Source organism: Ranitomeya imitator, chromosome 4 (genome assembly GCF_032444005.1).
Source record: "Ranitomeya imitator isolate aRanImi1 chromosome 4, aRanImi1.pri, whole genome shotgun sequence".
NCBI classification, from domain to species: Eukaryota; Metazoa; Chordata; class Amphibia; order Anura; family Dendrobatidae; genus Ranitomeya; species Ranitomeya imitator.
The window spans coordinates 578,405,018-578,423,194 of NC_091285.1; the positions used below are offsets into that span (position 1 = coordinate 578,405,018).

At 45.6% G+C, this 18,177-nt stretch overlaps 1 protein-coding gene across 1 annotated transcript in view; it reads left to right on the forward strand.

The window, feature by feature from the left end:
• The first annotated feature begins 694 nt into the window (after positions 1-694).
• Positions 695-18,177, forward strand: part of MAP2K1 (mitogen-activated protein kinase kinase 1) — a 92,003-nt gene continuing 74,520 nt past the window's right edge. The window contains exon 1 of the mRNA XM_069766394.1: positions 695-1,051. Coding sequence (XP_069622495.1) covers positions 972-1,051 — 80 coding nt within the window. The 5' untranslated portion in view covers positions 695-971. The remainder of the gene's footprint in view (positions 1,052-18,177) is intronic.

Below are 18,177 nucleotides of genomic sequence, written 5' to 3' on the forward strand. Positions count from 1 at the left end.
GCTCCTCTGGACGCTCCCGGGACTGCGCCATTGCAAGCGGCAGCTTCCGGTGAGGTCCCGTCCCAGGGCTGGTGTGCGACAAGGACCTGCTGTGATGTCACGGTCATGTGACCGCGACCGCGACGTCATCATAGGTCCTGCTCATACCAGCCCTGGGAGCGGAAGCTGGCGCTTGCAATGGCGCGGTCTTGGGAGCGTCCAGAGGAGCGGAAAAGGCGGCGGATGGCAAGTATAGCAGAACTTCCAACGGGCCTTCGGAAGTTGAGTATATGTTTATTTGTTTTTTAAGTCTGTATACTACGTGGCTCTGTGCTGGGCAATATACTATGTGCCTGGACAATATACTATGTGGCTCTGCAATACGTGGCTGGGCAATATACTACGTGGCTGGGCAATATACTAGGTTGCTGGGCAATATACTACGTGACTGGGCAATATACTACGTGACTGAGCAATACACTACGTGGCTGGGCAATATACTACGTGGCTGGGCAATATACAATGAGGACATGCATAGTCTAGAATACCCGATGCGTTAGAATCGGGCCACCATCTAGTAAAGTATAATAGTGGTGAAGCCCAAATGAAATGGCTGCAAAATCCAACACTGATCCCAATTCCTGAGAGATGACAGCCCCATACACTAGAGATTGGCAGCAGCGCCCGCCTCCATGTATACAGCACAAGTGTGAGCACTGCAGTCTGACATGGGCTCAGTCACCACCGCTGCCCTCTATCATCCCTACATGAGTGACGCGCCTGTCCTGCGCCACCAGGGGGCGCGCCTGCTCCCCGCCCTACCTCGCATGACGTGTTTCCGCTGGCCCGCTCTGTCTGTGGGCTCCTCCCATTGGCTGCTGCTGATAGCAGGGACTGAAGGTAGCACGCAGCGCTCCCCTGTATGCAGTAGGGAGGAGAGTGACAGCCAGCACCGCCGCTCTATCTGACTGCACCTCACACCAAGGCGCAACATGCCCAAGAGGAAGCCCGGACCCATCCAGCTGAACCCCACCCCTGATGGCACCACTGTGAACGGGACCCCGTCAGCAGAGTAAGTGGCCGCGGGCACCATGGCACTGCTGCTTGCTCCTGCCAGGGAGGCATTGTCCTGTTGCATTTCCTGTCATTTACAGCCCTGACTTTTCCTCTAGTTGGGGACACTTGATGCACAGAACACAAGGACAAGTGTCTGCAGGGCAGAGCCCCTCCATGCCGGGTCTCTACAGGTGTCTCCCCCTACAGGGCTGCAGGCATTGGGGGGCTGGTATGTTATATATGGGGGTGAACATGTCATTGGGTCCAAGGGGGGTGGGGGGCTTCTACCTACAAAGCACTGCATTCTGAGTAGCTGCTGGACTGCAAAGGGCCCATTATCTTTCCGTGCCCCCCACTGTAATGATATTAGTGTGTGTGTGTATATATATGTATATATATATACATATGTATATATACATATGTGTATATATACATATGTATATATACATATGTGTATATATATATATATATATATATTTAGTGCCTGCATATACGGGCAGTGGTAAGTGCAAATGTATCCAGGTCCTGGATGTATGACACTCGATGGCTAGGAGAGCCAGTAATATAATGGCAGGAGAAAGGCTCCGCAGATGGGGCAGTCCATCACTTAGACGGGCAGTCAGTAGATGTGCCATCTATCCCAGTGGTTTAATGTGCGAATACTGATGGTGGGCCCCGAGATGTAAGTATACCCCCTGATGTGATTTCTATGGGGAAGCTTTAGCTGCCGTTCTACCAGTAATGGAGGAAGCTGACGCTGGATGTTACCTCTCGGGTGGATGTAGCTCACAAGGCAAGAAAGGCTGGGAACCAGTGCCCTAACCTGTACTACAGTGCCAAAGGAAGGGGCAGAGGGAGCCATGGTGCTGCGATGAGACCTACCAGCCTATCCTAGTACTCTGAGGCCATGTTCAGTATTTTACATCATATTTGTTCCACTCCTGGTTTTGACTTACAGGAAAAGTGTGAATTTGGCTTTGTGGTGCTGCTTTTACCCATCTACCCGTTAATCTGAATGGGCACCCTGAATTCCGCTGGTTGCACTGCTTGTCTGGCATTGTATGGCACTTACCCCTGTAAAGAATGCATATAAAATTGAAAGAATCCGTGCGGAACAATGATCAGATTTTTGTCTCAGAAACTATGCAGATTTCAGTTTCTAAATCCATAACAAATACTCAATGCTCAGCCTAGAGAAACCCTTGATTAAAGGGGCGTTATTCTGCACAGGGGTGCGAGCATGTAACATGAAAGCAGATTTTGTTCAGTTCAATGTTGTTCTATAACGAACAAACTGCTGTGGAAGTCAGAATTTACTAGCGGAAAAGGGTAATGTCACCTATACAAGACCTAGCTCTGGAGGCAGTGTAGCTGGTGCTGTGGCAGGGTGCCTGTGTAGGGGTGCTCCCTTCTGTCTGGGTGTGTCTGGCTGGGTAGGTGAGGAGTGAGCGAGCCCAGGGACATGACAGGAATGTGCTGGTCTCCTCCTCCTCCTGCTGTGAGGAGGCTACAGGTCTGTGTGTCCAGACACGCTGAGCTGGGACCCTCCATTATCCCAGCAGGCCATACATACACACATGACAGGGGTCAATTCTCCAAATCGCTTTCCTCGTAGAATTAGCAGGCGGTGGATCTTGCTTGTCATGCTAGCACAGATCTTTCGGCTGAAATGAATCTGTGAGGGGGTTGAGGGTTGGTATGCTGCCCAGCTACGGCAAGAATCCTTGCAATGTGTCTTTCCAGTATAACAGTCGTCGGGTCAGATTACACGGCTTCACCTGGCCGGCTATGCTTGTCCTAACAATAGGTGGGCACACAGGGGCTTGTGTGTGTTTAAAAAAAAAAAAAAAAAAAAAAAAATGCTCAGGATCAGAAATAACGCACATACTTGAGGAACATGCATAAGATGTTCCAATACTTCAAAATAAGGGAAAAAATAAGGCAAACCTGAAATGAATTTCTCATTGGCTATTGTGACATCTGTTAAATTGTTACATCTGAAAAACCTGATGACACTCTTAGGATCCCAAAAAGTTTTTTGGTTTTTAACTTTTTTTTTATACTGGACTTTGTGGGATGACACTATCACACTATTCTATTCCTTTGTTTTTGCAGCATACTGCACCAGCCAGACTGGGGATAAGAAGGATACTCTTTTGGCCTCCGTCTGTCTGATGCAGCCATTAGGACATGTCTCTTGTCAATCTCTGTGCTTCCTCTTCCGGCCAGACAAGAAGCATCAGCCTGATTTGGAGAACCAACATGTTGGGAGTGCACAGAAGCCACGTTAGCACTTTACACATACTCTGGAAGTTAGCCTGTGGTTGAAGAATTGAAAATGTGAGGTGCCCCTTCAGATTTGATTGGCATTAAATGGGGAAAGCCTTTTAGCTATCAGATTTCGACACAACAACATCATGCCAAGTTAATCAAAGCTCGTTTTAAAGGCTGTTTTACATAAATTGATGCAAATTATTTGGCACAACCGATCATTAATAGAATTTGTCCCTCCCCATACAGATTGTTGGCAGCAGGTTTCCTTGGGGAAATGTACTGCATATAATGATTAATTTTTGAGATTAGATTAGCCAATGAAAGCGCATCTGCCTTGTCTACATGGGACCATTGTTGGGCCTCACCTGGTGATGTTCAGCACAGACTGTGTGACCCAGTCAGCAGGGTCATCTGATAGGAACCACAGAGGCTGAAGGGACTGGGTGCTTAATGATTCAGTTGTGGGCCACTATGAAGACGGAGACCCCATGCAGGCACTTCAGTGAGCCAGGGGTACAGTACAATTGGTTGGTGATCTACTAAAGCTGGATGTCACTGGTGGCTCTATAGAGAGACAAGTGGCTGAGTTGAGTGTAGCAGATTGAAGTACTCCAGGAAACACAGTGGCGGAGTAGCAGAGCCCAGTGATGTAGCATAGTTTAATTAGTCAAGAGACTCACTATGCAGTGTAGCACAGATGGTGAGGCAGGACAGAGTTGGTCAGAAGACGCACAATGAGGATGTAGCCAAGCCCAGCCAAGTAGTGGTGAGGATCCAACTTCCTTAAAGAGAACCTGTCAGCCGGATTTAGCCCTATAAACTAAATGCATATCCATATTGGAACTGTGATGCTGATTTACCTGATGTAAAGCGATCTGCTCAGTGGCTGATGAATACTCACCTTGTGAAGTTTTCAGAAAATGGTGTTTTATGTGCTTCAGGGCAGGACGTGGGGACAGGGTCTTCTTCTAGTACTCCATGCTCTCCACCAGTTTCTTCGGCTTCTTGTACAGGTCACTTTGACATGTCTACTTATTAAAATTAATCGCTGTGGGCGGCGCGTGTGCAGTGAGTTGGCTTCCTGTGTTCAGGACTTCAATAAAATGACGCTAGAGATGGCGCATGTGCCGATCAAGATTTCGCTCAGTATGTTTTCCAGAGCCGCAGTCTCTATCTGTGCATGCGCAGCCTCCAGAGCCATGTTATTGAAGTCCTGCACACAGGATGCAGACTCGCACTGCACACATGCTGCCCACACAATGATGGCACCAACTCAGAATTTTAAAAAAGGAGGCAGGTCACTGAATAATCAGTGACCCGCACAGGAAGCAGAAGAGGCTGGGGGATGAAGAATAAGACCCGGCCCCACGTTCCGCCCGAAGCACAGAAGATGTCATTTTATGAAAACTTTGTAAGGCTATGTTCACACTTCGCAGATTCCACTGTGGATTTTTCCGCAGCAGAATTCCAAAATCCGCAGTGAAAACCCGTCGCGGTTTTTACTGCGGATTTATCACGGTTTTTACTGCGGTTTCTTCTGCGGATTTTCATCTGCAGTTTCCTATTGGAGCAGGTGAAAATCCGCAGAAAAGAAGTGACATGCTGCGGAATGTAATCCGCTGCGTTTCCGCGCGTTTTTTCCCGCAGCATGTGCACAGCGGTTTTTGTTTCCCATAGGTTTACATTGTACTGTAAACTCATGGGAAACTGCTGCAGATCCGCAGCGGTCAAATCCGCAAAGTGTGAATATAGCCTAAGGTTCGTATTCAGCAGTCACTGAGCAGATCACTTCACCTCAGGTATCATATTAATCAGCATCACAGCGCCGTTATGGCCATGCCTTTTAGTTTATAGGGCTAAATCCTGATGACAGGAGGGGACTTGTACAGACAATAGACATTACAGCATAACAATAAACACAGATCAAAATAGATACCAAGAGGAGCGAGGGCCCTGCTCGCAAGCTTACAAACTAAGAGAGGTTCTCTTTAAGGCTGTGTGCACATGCAGCAGATTTTTCGCGTTTTTTTTTCGCTATAAAAACGCTATAAAACCGTGAAAAAAACGCTCACATTAAGCACCCTATTTAATAGAATGCAATCCGCATTTTTTGTGCACATGCATTTTTTTCCTGAGCGGATTCACATTCCAGAAAAAAACGCAGCATGTTCATTAAATTTGCGGAATCGCGGGGATTCCGCACACCTAGGAATGCATTGATCCACCATTGTCCACCATGCGGGAAGTAAGCGGATCATGTGCGGTTGGTACCCAGGGTGGAGGAGAGGAGACTCTCCTCCACGGACTGGGCACCATATAATTTAAAAAAAAAAAAAGAATTAAAATTAAAAAATCGTGATATACTCACCTTCGATGGCCCCTGGAGTCTTCCTGCCCCTCCAGCGCTGCACGCGGCCGCTTCCATTCCTGTAGATGGTGTGTGTGAAGGACCTGCGATGACGTCGCGGTCACATGACCGCGACGTCATCTAAGGTCCTGCACACACACCATCTATAGGAACGGAAGCCGCTGAGATCGGCTGTTTGCGGTAGGTGAGTATAACCATTTTTTATTTTTTTATTTTTATTTTTTTGTCTGTTTGATTCAATTGGGACAATGCCTCTTCTATATAATAATCCTTTTCTAATATGACTATATTACCGCCTTTATCTGCGCTACGGAAAACAACATCATCCCATGATTGCATCTCTCAGTGCTTTTTGTTGTTGTAAAGTAAGATTTTTTGGCGGAGTCTGGTAGATTAGAGCCTCAATGTCTTTAACTACTAGCTCTTGGAACAAATCTATGACATTCCTTTTACAGGTGGTGTGAAATCAACTTTTGTTCCCCCATCCACCCCAGGTAATGTCATAGATTTACAACAACAAAAAGCACTGTCCCAATTGAATCAAACAGACACATATGTACGCCTCACTAGTAATCCTATTTCTAAGTATAAAACTTCTCTAATGTCATTTCTGCGTAAAAATGTGGAAAATGGAGTGTTGACTCAAAAGGAAGGTAAGAAATTGTTTTCATGATTTTTAATTGTATGCAAATGTGATCACATGTGTGCATTTAAAAGAACTGACTTACCATTCTCTGTATCTGGACCCGTAGAAGCGCATATTGCGTGAAACGGCCATCGTCCTGCTTCATTTGCCTGCATAACCTGCACTTGTTTTACCCGTAATACCTTGTCCATGATCTTTATTATGCAATAAAGGACTAAGGTTGTTTTTTCACCAAGAAGTGGAGTGTTGCTGCTTTTTTCTTGTTTTATTGGACCCTGTATGCATCTTTTACTATTGATGCTGCATCAATAGTAAAAAGTTGGTCACACTTGTCAAACACTGTTTGACAAGTGCGACCGACCTGTCAATCAGTTTTCCAAGTGATGCTACAGATCGCTTGGAAAACGCTAGCATTCTGCAAGCTAATTATGCTTGTAAAACGCTAGTTTTCTGCGGGAATATGCATGCCAATTCCGCATGCGATATACCCGCGGCAGGAGGCGCAGAATTGCAGCGGAAATTGCCGCAGCAATTCTGCAACGTGTGCACTTAGCCTAAAGGAGTTGTCCGGCCTCAAAGGAAATCTTCAGCACGTTTTGGCAACCTCCTCTGAGAGCAGCCTGATGTGGGCAAAGAGAAGCTGAATCTATTGATGTGTCACTTAGGTTACTGTTTGCAGCCGTTCTGACAGTTTTTAGATTTAGCAATTCAGTAAGGGTATGTTCACACACTGTGGATCCGCAGCTGATTTGGCCCTGCAGCTCCGCAGCAGTTTTCCATGCGGTGTACAGTACCTTGTAAACCTATGGAAAACCAAATCCGCTGTGCACATGCTGCAGAAAATTCTGCGTGGAAACGCAGCAGTTTATTTTCCGAAGCATGTCAATTTTTTGTGCGGAATCCACAGCGTTTTTACACCTATTCCATTATAGGAATCCGCAGGCGAAATCTGCAGAAAACCCGCAGGTAATTTTACCTGCGGATTCTGCAGAATCCGCGCTGAAAAAGCCGCTCTGGAATCCGCAACGTGTGCACATACCCTAAGAAAGCTTCCCCTGCCCACACCACGCTCTCTATGTACAAAGTCCGTAGACAGTGAGGTGCCTGTCACAGGAGGGGGCGTATGGGACCAGGCCTGACAGTAACCAGCTAGTCACAGCAATGATAAGCTACTGGTGCTGAAACTCATTGCAAAAAAACAAAAGCACTGAGCTGAAATGTGTTTTAACCCCTACCTTATGCTGCCTTCAGATTACATAACAAAAACTCTCCGACAGATTCACTTCTAGCTGCTAGTCTGCCGTCAATATGTGACGGCAGACTCGAAAATCCTTCACATCACTGCATACTGGGAGGATTCTCCGGTGCCGAGAACGGGCCGTCATGTGGTCGGAAGAATTTGATTTCCATACATTGACTTGAATAATTCAGAAAAGTATGATGCCAAAAAAATCACCCCCCCCCCCTCCCCAAACACAGTAAAACAATCCCACAGTGAATCTTTCCCAGTGCTCTTCGCATGCATGATTTGATGAACCCCCCCTCCGGAGCCATAATATGGTAGATCCCATCACAGTATGATTCCTCAACTGTAATCCCCACAATGCCCTCCACACACTAAAATTGACCCCGCATATTCCTCCATGCAGTATAGCATGGTCCTGTATTGTCTTCCTTTCAGTATAATGGGCCCAACATAGTGCTCTATACTGTATAATGCGACCACGTCATCCATACAGTGTAATGGGCCCTGCATTGCCTTCCATGCAGTGTGATCGCTCCACATAGTGCTCCATACAGAATAATGTTCCCTGCTGCTCTGGTCACTGCAGTTCATATTCACTGCACTGCTTGGCACAGCGGGTGAAATGTAATGACGTCAACGCTCCCGCTGCACTTGGGCATCTTTGCTTTCCATCGGAGCGGCGGACCAATTATACTCGCCATGTGGGCCAGAGTTTGACACGTGATATTTGGAGAGGGAGTAGGGGGGATGAGACCTCAACAAAGTGAGGGGCAAATCGTGCTGCAGCTTCTAGCAAATTTATTTCACTTCATACTGGATTCACAGCTCTGTAAGGCCCCCTTCACACATCAGTGTCTCAAATACGTGTGGTGAGAGTTTCCACATGTACTGGAGACACTTTTGCACGTAGATCCATTTAATTCTATGGGACTTGTCATATGTCAGTGTGTTCAACTCACATCTGTTTCCACACGTAAGCATGTCTGGTTTTTTCCTGGCAGCATAGACCGCAATACGTCCCACACACGTGCACACTGACACACGGATGACCTCCGTGTCATCTGTGTGACACATACCAGAATTAAATTTTCCAGCTTCTGGGAAAAGCTTTACAGTTAGCGCTGTTCCCAGTCGCCAAGTGCTGACTACAACTGTCCTCCTCCTCACCTTTTCTCCCTGCTGACCGTTCTGGTCAGCACCCACCATCTGTGAAAGTGCACATTAAATAAATAAATAAATAAATAAATGGGTAAAAAACAGTGGATAGGAGATATTTTACAACCAGCACAGATAAAGCAGACAGCTGCAGGCTTTTAACAGCCTGGGAAGGTCCATGGTAATTGGCACAAACCAAAAAAAAAAAGCCAGCAAACCACCCCAGAATTGGCACATCACGTTAGATGTGGTATAACCTGGCTTATCCCGATGCCCTGGTGTGGTGGCAGTTGGCATTATATATGGGTTTGATGACAGCTCTGCTTTATCAGAAATCACAGATGCCATCAAGCTAAAGGGGTTATTAATGTAGGTGTCTGACTGACACCTCTTCATCACTAACCTTATAGTGAAAAGAAGTAAAAACACAGGCAAAGAATAGTCCTCTAATTGTGAAAAGTACACTGTGACAATTACTGTCTTTTACTCAATTAATAGAAAAAATAAAAGTAATCCACAAGGGTCCGCAGTAAATCCATAATAAGGAGGTCCCACAACTATCCATGGCTCTGTACAAAAAATATAAGAGCAAAAAAGATGCAGCACTCACCCATGAGCTGTGTAAACGAAGTCCTTTATTGAACCATAGTAGGTCTGTGGACAAAGTTCATGGGACAGACAGGTGCAGGAGGAATGCGGGGAAGGACGTCGGCCGTTTCGCGTGAAAGACGCTTCTACGGGTACGTGGACACTACTATGGTTCAATAAAGGACTTTGTTTACACAAAGGGTGTGTGCTGCATCTTTTTTGCACTTATATTTTTTTTTGTACTGAACCTTTTGCTCCATGCTGTGCACCTGTGCCCGGAGCTCACATATCACTGTTCTTAAAGTGCCGGCCATCAAGTATAACAAGCTACTAAAACTGCATCACCTTGGTGCCATTCATTTTTTTTTCTCTTGTGTGTGTGCTATCCATGACTCTGCTACAGCCAGAGGCAGTGATGACATCAACAACAAGGTTGTGTACCACGGCTGCCGGAATACAATGAGTAGCACCACTGCAGCCAGGTTCTCACACTACTCTCATTGTGTTCCGATAGCCTTGGTGAGTGTCAACATTATTGGTGTCACTGCTCATCACTGCCTCTGGATGTAGCAGAGTCGGGGATCGTCGTGGGGCCTTCATTACAACGGATTTACGGCGGACCCTTGTGGACTACTTTTTATTTTTGATATCAAATAGGTAAAAGAAGGTAATTGTCGAGGTGTACTTTTAACAATTAAATGATTTTCTCTGTTTTTTTATTTCTTTTCACTACGTGGTTAGTAATGGGGATGTCTGACACCTCTCCATTACTAACCCCTGGACTTGATGTCAGCAGAGATTACAGAGCTGACATCAACCCCAAAATCATCACCCTGTTTGCCAATTCACCAGGGCAATTGGTAATAGCCGAGGCGAAGTGCCAAATTAGCGCATCAAAATATCGTATCCATACCAAAATGGTATAATTAAAAACGTAATCTCAGAGTGCAAAAAACAAGCCCTCACCCGACCCCAGATCATGAAAAATAAAGATGCTATGGGTTTTGGAAAATGATGCAGTTTTTTTTTTTTTTTTGAACAAACTTTGGATTTTTTTTTCACCACTTAAATAAAAAAGAACCTATACAGTACAGACCAAAAGTTTGGACACACCTTCTCATTTAAAGATTTTCCTGGATTTTCATGACTATGCCTTCAGTGTGAATTTACAATTTTCATTGTCATGAAAATAGAGAAAAATCTTTAAATGAGAAGGTGTGTCCAAACTTTTGGTCTGTACTGTACATGTTTGGTATCTGCATACTTGTAATGACGTGGAGAATCATAACTCCTGGTCAGTGTTGGCATTTGGTGAACATGGTAAAAAAAATAAATAAAAAAACAGTTGTGGAATTTCACTTCCCCCCCCCCCCCCCCATCATTTTCCAAAACATGGTATAGTAAAACAAATTGCGTCCTTCAAAAGTACAACTTGTCGCGCATAAAACAAGCCCTCACTTGGCCATATTAATGGAAAAATAAAAAAGTTATGGATCTGGGAAGAAGGGGAGCGAAAAACAAACGCAAAAATGAATTAGGGCTGCGGCTTGAAGGGATTAGTATCAGCCCGCAGCTGTTTGTTTAGCCTTTGCTGGTTATTAAAAATATACGGGACGACACAGATATATACGGTGTATGTATATATATATATATATATATATATATATATATATATATATATATATATATATATATATATATATATAATATATATATATATATATATATAATTTAGATGGTGGCCCGATTCTAACGCATCGGGTATTCTAGAATATGCATGTCCCCGTAGTATATGGACAATGATGATTCCAGAATTCGCGGCAGACTGTGCAACCTTTATGACATCATCGTCACCATGGCAACCATTATGACATCTACGTCGATACTGTGCCCGTTGCTGATTGGTCGAGGCGAATTCGCGGCAGACTGTGCCAGTCGCTGATTGGTCGAGGCAACCTTTATGACATCATCGTCGCCATGCTGTGCCCGTCGCTGATTGGTCGAGGCCTTGGGGCCTCAACCAATCAGAGATGCAGGATTTCCAGGACAGACAGACAGACAGACAAACCCTTAGACAATTATATATATATATATACTAGATTGTGGCCCGATTCTAACGCATCGGGTATTCTAGAATATGCATGTCCCCGTAGTATATGGACAATGATGATTCCAGAATTCGCGGCAGACTGTGCCCGTCGCTGATTGGTCGAGGCAACCTTTATGACATCATCGTCGCCATGGCAACCATTATGACATCTACGTCGATACTGTGCCCGTCGCTGAATCAGAAACGTGAGATGTCTACGTCCTTTATGACATAATCGTCGCTGTGCCCGTTGCTGATTGACCAATCAGAGACGCGGGATTTCCAAGACACAGACAGACAGACAGAAAAACCCTTAGACAATTTTATATATATAGATAGATAGATAGATAGATATATAGATAGATAGATAGATATATATATTTTTTTTTTTTTTGTTGTCCCCCCCCCCCCCCCCCCCTTTTTCAATAGCCAGTAAAGGCTATGCAGACAGCTGTGAGCTGTTTTATGGCATAGCAGCCTAAAATATCGCCTTATTAAGGCTTTTTTCACACTTCCGTTTTTACAATCTGAACAGGATCCGTCAAAATGTTGAGAAGACGGATCCTGTGCAGATTGTAAAAAACGGGTGCATTGGGCCCGTCTTTCTGACGGACCTGTTGTGTATGCGTCTTCGAAAATGCATACGCAACACAAACCAAGTAAAAAAAATAAAATAAAAAAATTGCAGTATTCTCACTGGCGTTCCCGCGCAGCGATGCTCCTGGCAGCTAGCGTTCCTAGTAATACACTGCGAAATCTCGTGAGAAGTCGTGGTCTTGCAAGATTTTGAGATTTCGCAATGTATTACTAGGAATGCTAGCTGTCGGGAGCATCGGTGACTCTGCGCGGGATGCCGGTAGGTGAGAATATTGCGATTTATTTTTTTTTAAGCATTATATTTTGTTACTATTGATGCTGCATAGGCTGCATCAATAGTAAAAAGAGAAAGAGAGCATTTCCCTGACGGGAAATTCTTCCACGCATGCTCAGTTTGAAAAGACTGAACCCATCGCTGGATTCCTGCTTTTCACAGGCAGCGACGCATAGGTTTCCATTGTAGCCAGTGACGGGCAGCGCAGGATGCGTCGCTGACCGATTTTCCGACTTGCAGGAAAAACGTTCCTCTAAATGTTTTCTCTGCCCGACGGACCGTTTTTTTTTACTCAGGATCCAGTGCACGACAGATGAAACGGATGGCCATCCGTCGATAATACAAGTCTATGAGAAAATGCAGGATCCTGCATTCTCAAAAATCGACGGATTGTGACGGGAGCTGAAAGACGGAAATGTGAATGAGGCCTAAAGGTACCTTCACACATAACGATATTGTTAACGATATCGTTGCTATTTGTGACGTAGCAACGATATCGTTAATGAAATCGTTATGTGTGACAGCGACCAACGATCAGGCCCCTGCTGGGAGATCGTTGGTCGCTGAATAAAGTCCAGAACTTTATTTCGTTGCTGGACTCCCTGGAGACATCGCTGGATCGGCGTGTGTGACACCGATCCAGCGATGTGTTCACTGGTAACCAGGGTAAACATCGGGTTACTAAGCGCAGGGCCGCGCTTAGTAACCCGATGTTTACCCTGGTTACCATGCTAAAAGTAAAAAAAAACAAACACTAGATACTTACCTACCGCTGTCTGTCCTCCAGCGCTGCGCTCTGCACTCCTCCTGTACTGGCTGTGAGCCGGAAAGCAGAGCGGTGACGTCACCGCTCTGCTTTCCGGCTCCCAGACAGTACAGGAGGAGAGCAGAGAAGCAGAGCGCAGCGCTGGAGGACAGACGGCTGTAGGTAAGTATCTAGTGTTTGTTTTTTTTTACTTTTAGCATGGTAACCAGGGTAAACATCGGGTTACTAAGCGCGGCCCTGCGCTTAGTTACCCGATGTTTACCCTGGTTACCGGCATCGTTGGTCGCTGGAGAGCGGTCTGTGTGACAGCTCTCCAGCGACCAAACAGCGACGCTGCAGCGATTCGGATCGTTGTCGGTATCGCTGCAGCGTCGCTAAATGTGAAGGGGCCTTAACCGGGGTGATGTAGAGACCTTAAACCACACCCATCGGACCGGACTGAGAAATTAACATACAGCGCGGGACACATTAAAAGAACGTTTTTGTGAGTATACAAGGGGAGTCAGGGTGTTCTGTAAGGGGATGCATAGCAGACGCTTAAAAAGGTGATATTTTTAGCTTCTATGCCATAAAACTGGTGACAGATTCCCTTTAATAGGCTAGAAAACTCCATGTATATTTTCCCCTTCCAGAATAACCCCATCTCACAGCTGTCTTTCTCTCAGCTGGTTATTAAAAATAAGGGGGACCCCACTGTTTTTTTTTTAAATTTAATTAGCGAAATACAATTACAGAAAACTACGTATGCACTTTATCCAAATCTAACACCTAATCATCTGTCATTTCTATTCCTGTACATGTCACACAGATGGTGCACACAGAATATACACACGGACGTGGTTTTTCAAGAACTGGAAATATCAGGACTTGTGAAGGGGATCTAATCTACTATATAATTGTCTAAGGGTCATTTCCGTCTGTCTGTCCTTCTGTCACAGTTATTCATTCGCTGATTGGTCTCGGCAGCTGCCTGGCATGGCTGCCGCGACCAATCAGCGACGGGCACAGTCCGGAAGAAATTGGCCGCTCCTTACTCCCCGCAGTTAGTGCCTGTCGCCCGCATACTCCCCTCCGGTCACCGCTAACACAGGGTTAATGCCGGCGGTAACGGACCACGTTATGCCACGGGTAATGCACTCCGTTACCGCCGCTATTAACCCTGTGTGTCCCCAACTTTTTACTATTGACGCTGCCAATGCGGCATCAATAGTAAAAAATGTAATGTTAAAAATAATAAAAAAACAAAAACAAACCTGCTATACTCGCCCTCCGTAGTCGCTCGCGACGGCCGCCATCTTCTGTTGCAGGTTCCGGTGGCAAAGATGGTATGACAGAAGGACCTGCCATGACGTCACGGTCATGTGACCGCGACGTCATCACAGGTCCTGCGCTCATACCAACCCTGGGACCGGAAGCTGCCGTGGACTACAAGGGGCCCTCGGAAAGGTGAGTATATGTTTTTTAACCTGAGACAAACCTGGCTGGGCAATATACTACGTAGCTGGGCAATATACTACGTGACTGGCCAATATGCTACGTGGCTCTGTGCTGTATACTATGTCACTGGGCAATATACTACGTGGCTGCGCAATATACTACGCGGCTGGGCAATATACTACGTGGACATGCATATTCTAGAATACCCGATGCTTTAGAATCGGGCCACCATCTAGTACACTATAATTTCCTCCATACTGTGTGCTACATAGAAAGAAGAGCAATAATATAGCTCTGTGTGTGCTTTGTATAGGAGACAACACATAAGCTTGGTCAGAGGGAATTGGGAAATTACCTTGCATAAAGCCTACAAAGGGTAAACTTGAAAATGGCAGAATACAAGTCGTATAATGGCCAAAAATAGTGTTGTTCTTCATGTGCACAAGATCTTATTCTGAAAAGTTAGCTGTAGCAACAGATACTCTTAATATTTTTACAGCAGTCACATTTTAGTAAGCCAATTACTCATTCCCTACCTCTTTTAGACCTCAAGAAAAAATGGCCTTGATTATTGATCCATACTGGAAGGGCCGGCTCCAGGTTTTCGTGGGCCCTGGGCGAGAGATTCTAAGTGGGTCCCTTTAACACATACCACAATTCATGATGCACAGATATGGCAGAGAAATATAGGTATAATAGAATGCCAAAGATTTCACTTGCCTCTTACATTACATGAGTGATTTCAATAGCTCAGAAACCAGACAGTATAGTCCTCCATACAGTATTATGGGCACCACATAGTGCTCCATACAGAACAATGTGCCCCATATAATTCTCCATACAGAATGGGCCCAATGTAAGGCTACATACATAATAAGCCACATTTAATGCTCTATACAGTATATTATGGGCCCCATATAATGCTCCATACAGAATGAGCTCCATATATAATCTGCCTCATATAATGCTCCACTATGTGACAGGCCCCATGTGCTGCTCTACTATGTGGCGGGCCCCATATAATGCTTCAAACATTTAAAAAAAAAAAATGCTCACCTCTCATCACTGACTGCTGAGTTGCTCCGGACTCCTCAGCGTCGCTGTCTTCTGGCTCCCTGCACTGACTGTCCAGGCAGATGACACACAGACATAAAGTCATTGCACCCTCTGACCTGAAACGTCAGTCGGAAGATGCCACAGCACAGGAACGAGGAGAAGTAAGAATTGCAAGTATCGGGTCGCTGAGCAGGCAGAGGGCCCACTCGTGGGCGCTGGCATCGGGCTCCCATAGCATGCCGGTGTGCCCGACGGCAAGTGCCCCCCAGCACTTGCCAGGGTGCTGACGCCGACCCTGCATACTGGGTGACGGCAAGACTTGATGGAGATAAACAATTGGGATGAATGAAGTCAAATGTTTATACAGTCCTGGCTGAAAATGTTGACATCCTTAAAATTGTTCCAGAAAATGGAGTATTTCTCTCAGAAAATTATTTCAGTTATGCATGTTATGTCCTTTGTGTGTATTTGAACAACACAAAAAAAAAAAAGAAAAAAAAAAAAGGGAAATTGGACATCATTTCACCCAAAAGCCCCAAAATGGGTCAGACAAAAATTGTTGGCACCCTTAACTTAGTATTTGGTTACACACCCCTTGGATGACTGCAATCAATTGCGTCCTATAATCATCAACAAGTTTCTTACAACTCACTGAAGGGGGCTTAATTGTCTCCTCTCCAAATCGCACCTCACCACCTGTGCACTCGACCCCATCCCTAACCCACCTCTTCAACCTATCACTAACTTCTGGCACCTTCCCTTCTGCTTTCAAACATGCCACAATCACGCCTATCCTTAAAAAGCCAACCCTCGATCCAACAGCTATGTCCAGCTATCGCCCGATATCGCTGCTCCCATTCGCTTCCAAACTCCTGGAGCAGCACGTCCATGCTAAACTTTCCTCCCACCTCTCAACTAACTTGCTCTTTGACAATCTACAACCTGGTTTCCTCCCCCATCATTCAACTGAGACAGCCCTGTCCAAAATCACTAACGACCTACTTACAGCCAAAGCTAACAGACAATACTCTGTACTCCTCCTTCTAGACCTGTCCTCTGCTTTCCACACAGTTGACCACTGCCTCCTACTACAGATCCTCTCCTCCTTTGGCATCAAAGACCTTGTCCTATCCTGGATCTCCTCATACCTTTCCAACCACACATTCATCGTCTCCCACTCCCACATACCTCCTCATCCCACCCTCTCTCTGTTGGAGTCCCCCAAGGCTCTGTTGTAGGACCCCTTCTCTTCTCAATCTATACACTTGGCCTCGGTCAACTCATAAAATCTCATGGATTCCAGTACCACCTTTATGCTGATGACACTCAGATCTACCTTTCTGACCCAGACATCACCTCTCTACTGTCCAGAATCCCGGAGTGTCTTATCAGCCATATCCTCCTTCTCCTCTCGCTTCCTCAAACTCAATGTGGACAAATCTGAACTCTATCATCTTTCCTCCATCTTATAGATCTTCCTTACCTGACCTATCTATCGCAATTAACGACATCATGCTTTCCCCCATACCGGAAGTCCGCTGCCTTGGAGTAACCCTTGACTATGCCCTGTCCTTCAAACCACATCCAAGCTCTTTCCACCTCCTGTCACCTCCAGCTCAAAAATATCTCCAGAATCCGTCCTTTCCTCAGCCGTCAATCTGCTAAAATGCTTGTGTATGCCCTCATCGTCTCCCGCCTTGATTACTGTAACATCCTTTTCTGTGGCCTCCCTGCTAACACCCTTGCACCTCTCCAGTCCATCCTTAACTCTGCTGCCCGACTAATTCATCTCTCTCTTCGCTACGCCTCCGCTTCCCCCATCTGCAAATCTTTTCACTGGCTCCCATTCCCTCAGCGTATCTAGTTCAAATTACTAATACTGACCTACAAAGCCATCCATAACCTGTCTCCTCCATATATCTCTGAACTAATCTCCCGATATCTTCCCTCACGTAGTCCTCCCAAGACCTCCTTTTCTCCTCCACACTTATTCGCTCCTCACCCAACCACCTCCAAGACTTCTCCCGAATATCCCCATCCTTTGATATTCTTTGCCCTAACACGTCCGACTATCAACCACATTCAGATCCTTCAGACGGAACCTGAAAACCCTGCACTGACCCTGCTGCCTCCTCACCACTTCTGAAGCTACCGCCTCACCAACACCGGAGCTCCTGCAACCCTCAACCTATTGTCTCCTTCCCCACCATCCTGTAGAATGTAAGCCCGCAAGGGCAGGGTCCTTGCCCCTCTGTATTAGTCTGTAATTGTTAGTTTGCTTACTGTAAGTGATATCTGTAATTTATATGTAACCCCTCCTCATGTACAGCACCATGGAATCAATGGTGCTAATAATATTATTATTATGATTATTATTATCATCTCCATCATCCATCATTCATCATCTCTCTCTCTCTTCTGGAATTTTGGACCTCTCTTTTTCAAACTGCTCCAGGTCTCTCATAGTTCACCTTCTCTTAACAGCAATTGTAAGATCTCTCCACAGGTGTTCATTTGGATTTAGATTCTGACTCCATGCTGGCCACTTCAGAACTCTCCAACAACTTTGTTTCCATCCATTTCTGGGTGCTTCTTGAAGTATGTTTGGGGTCACTGTCCTGCTAGATGACCCAGGACACAAACTCC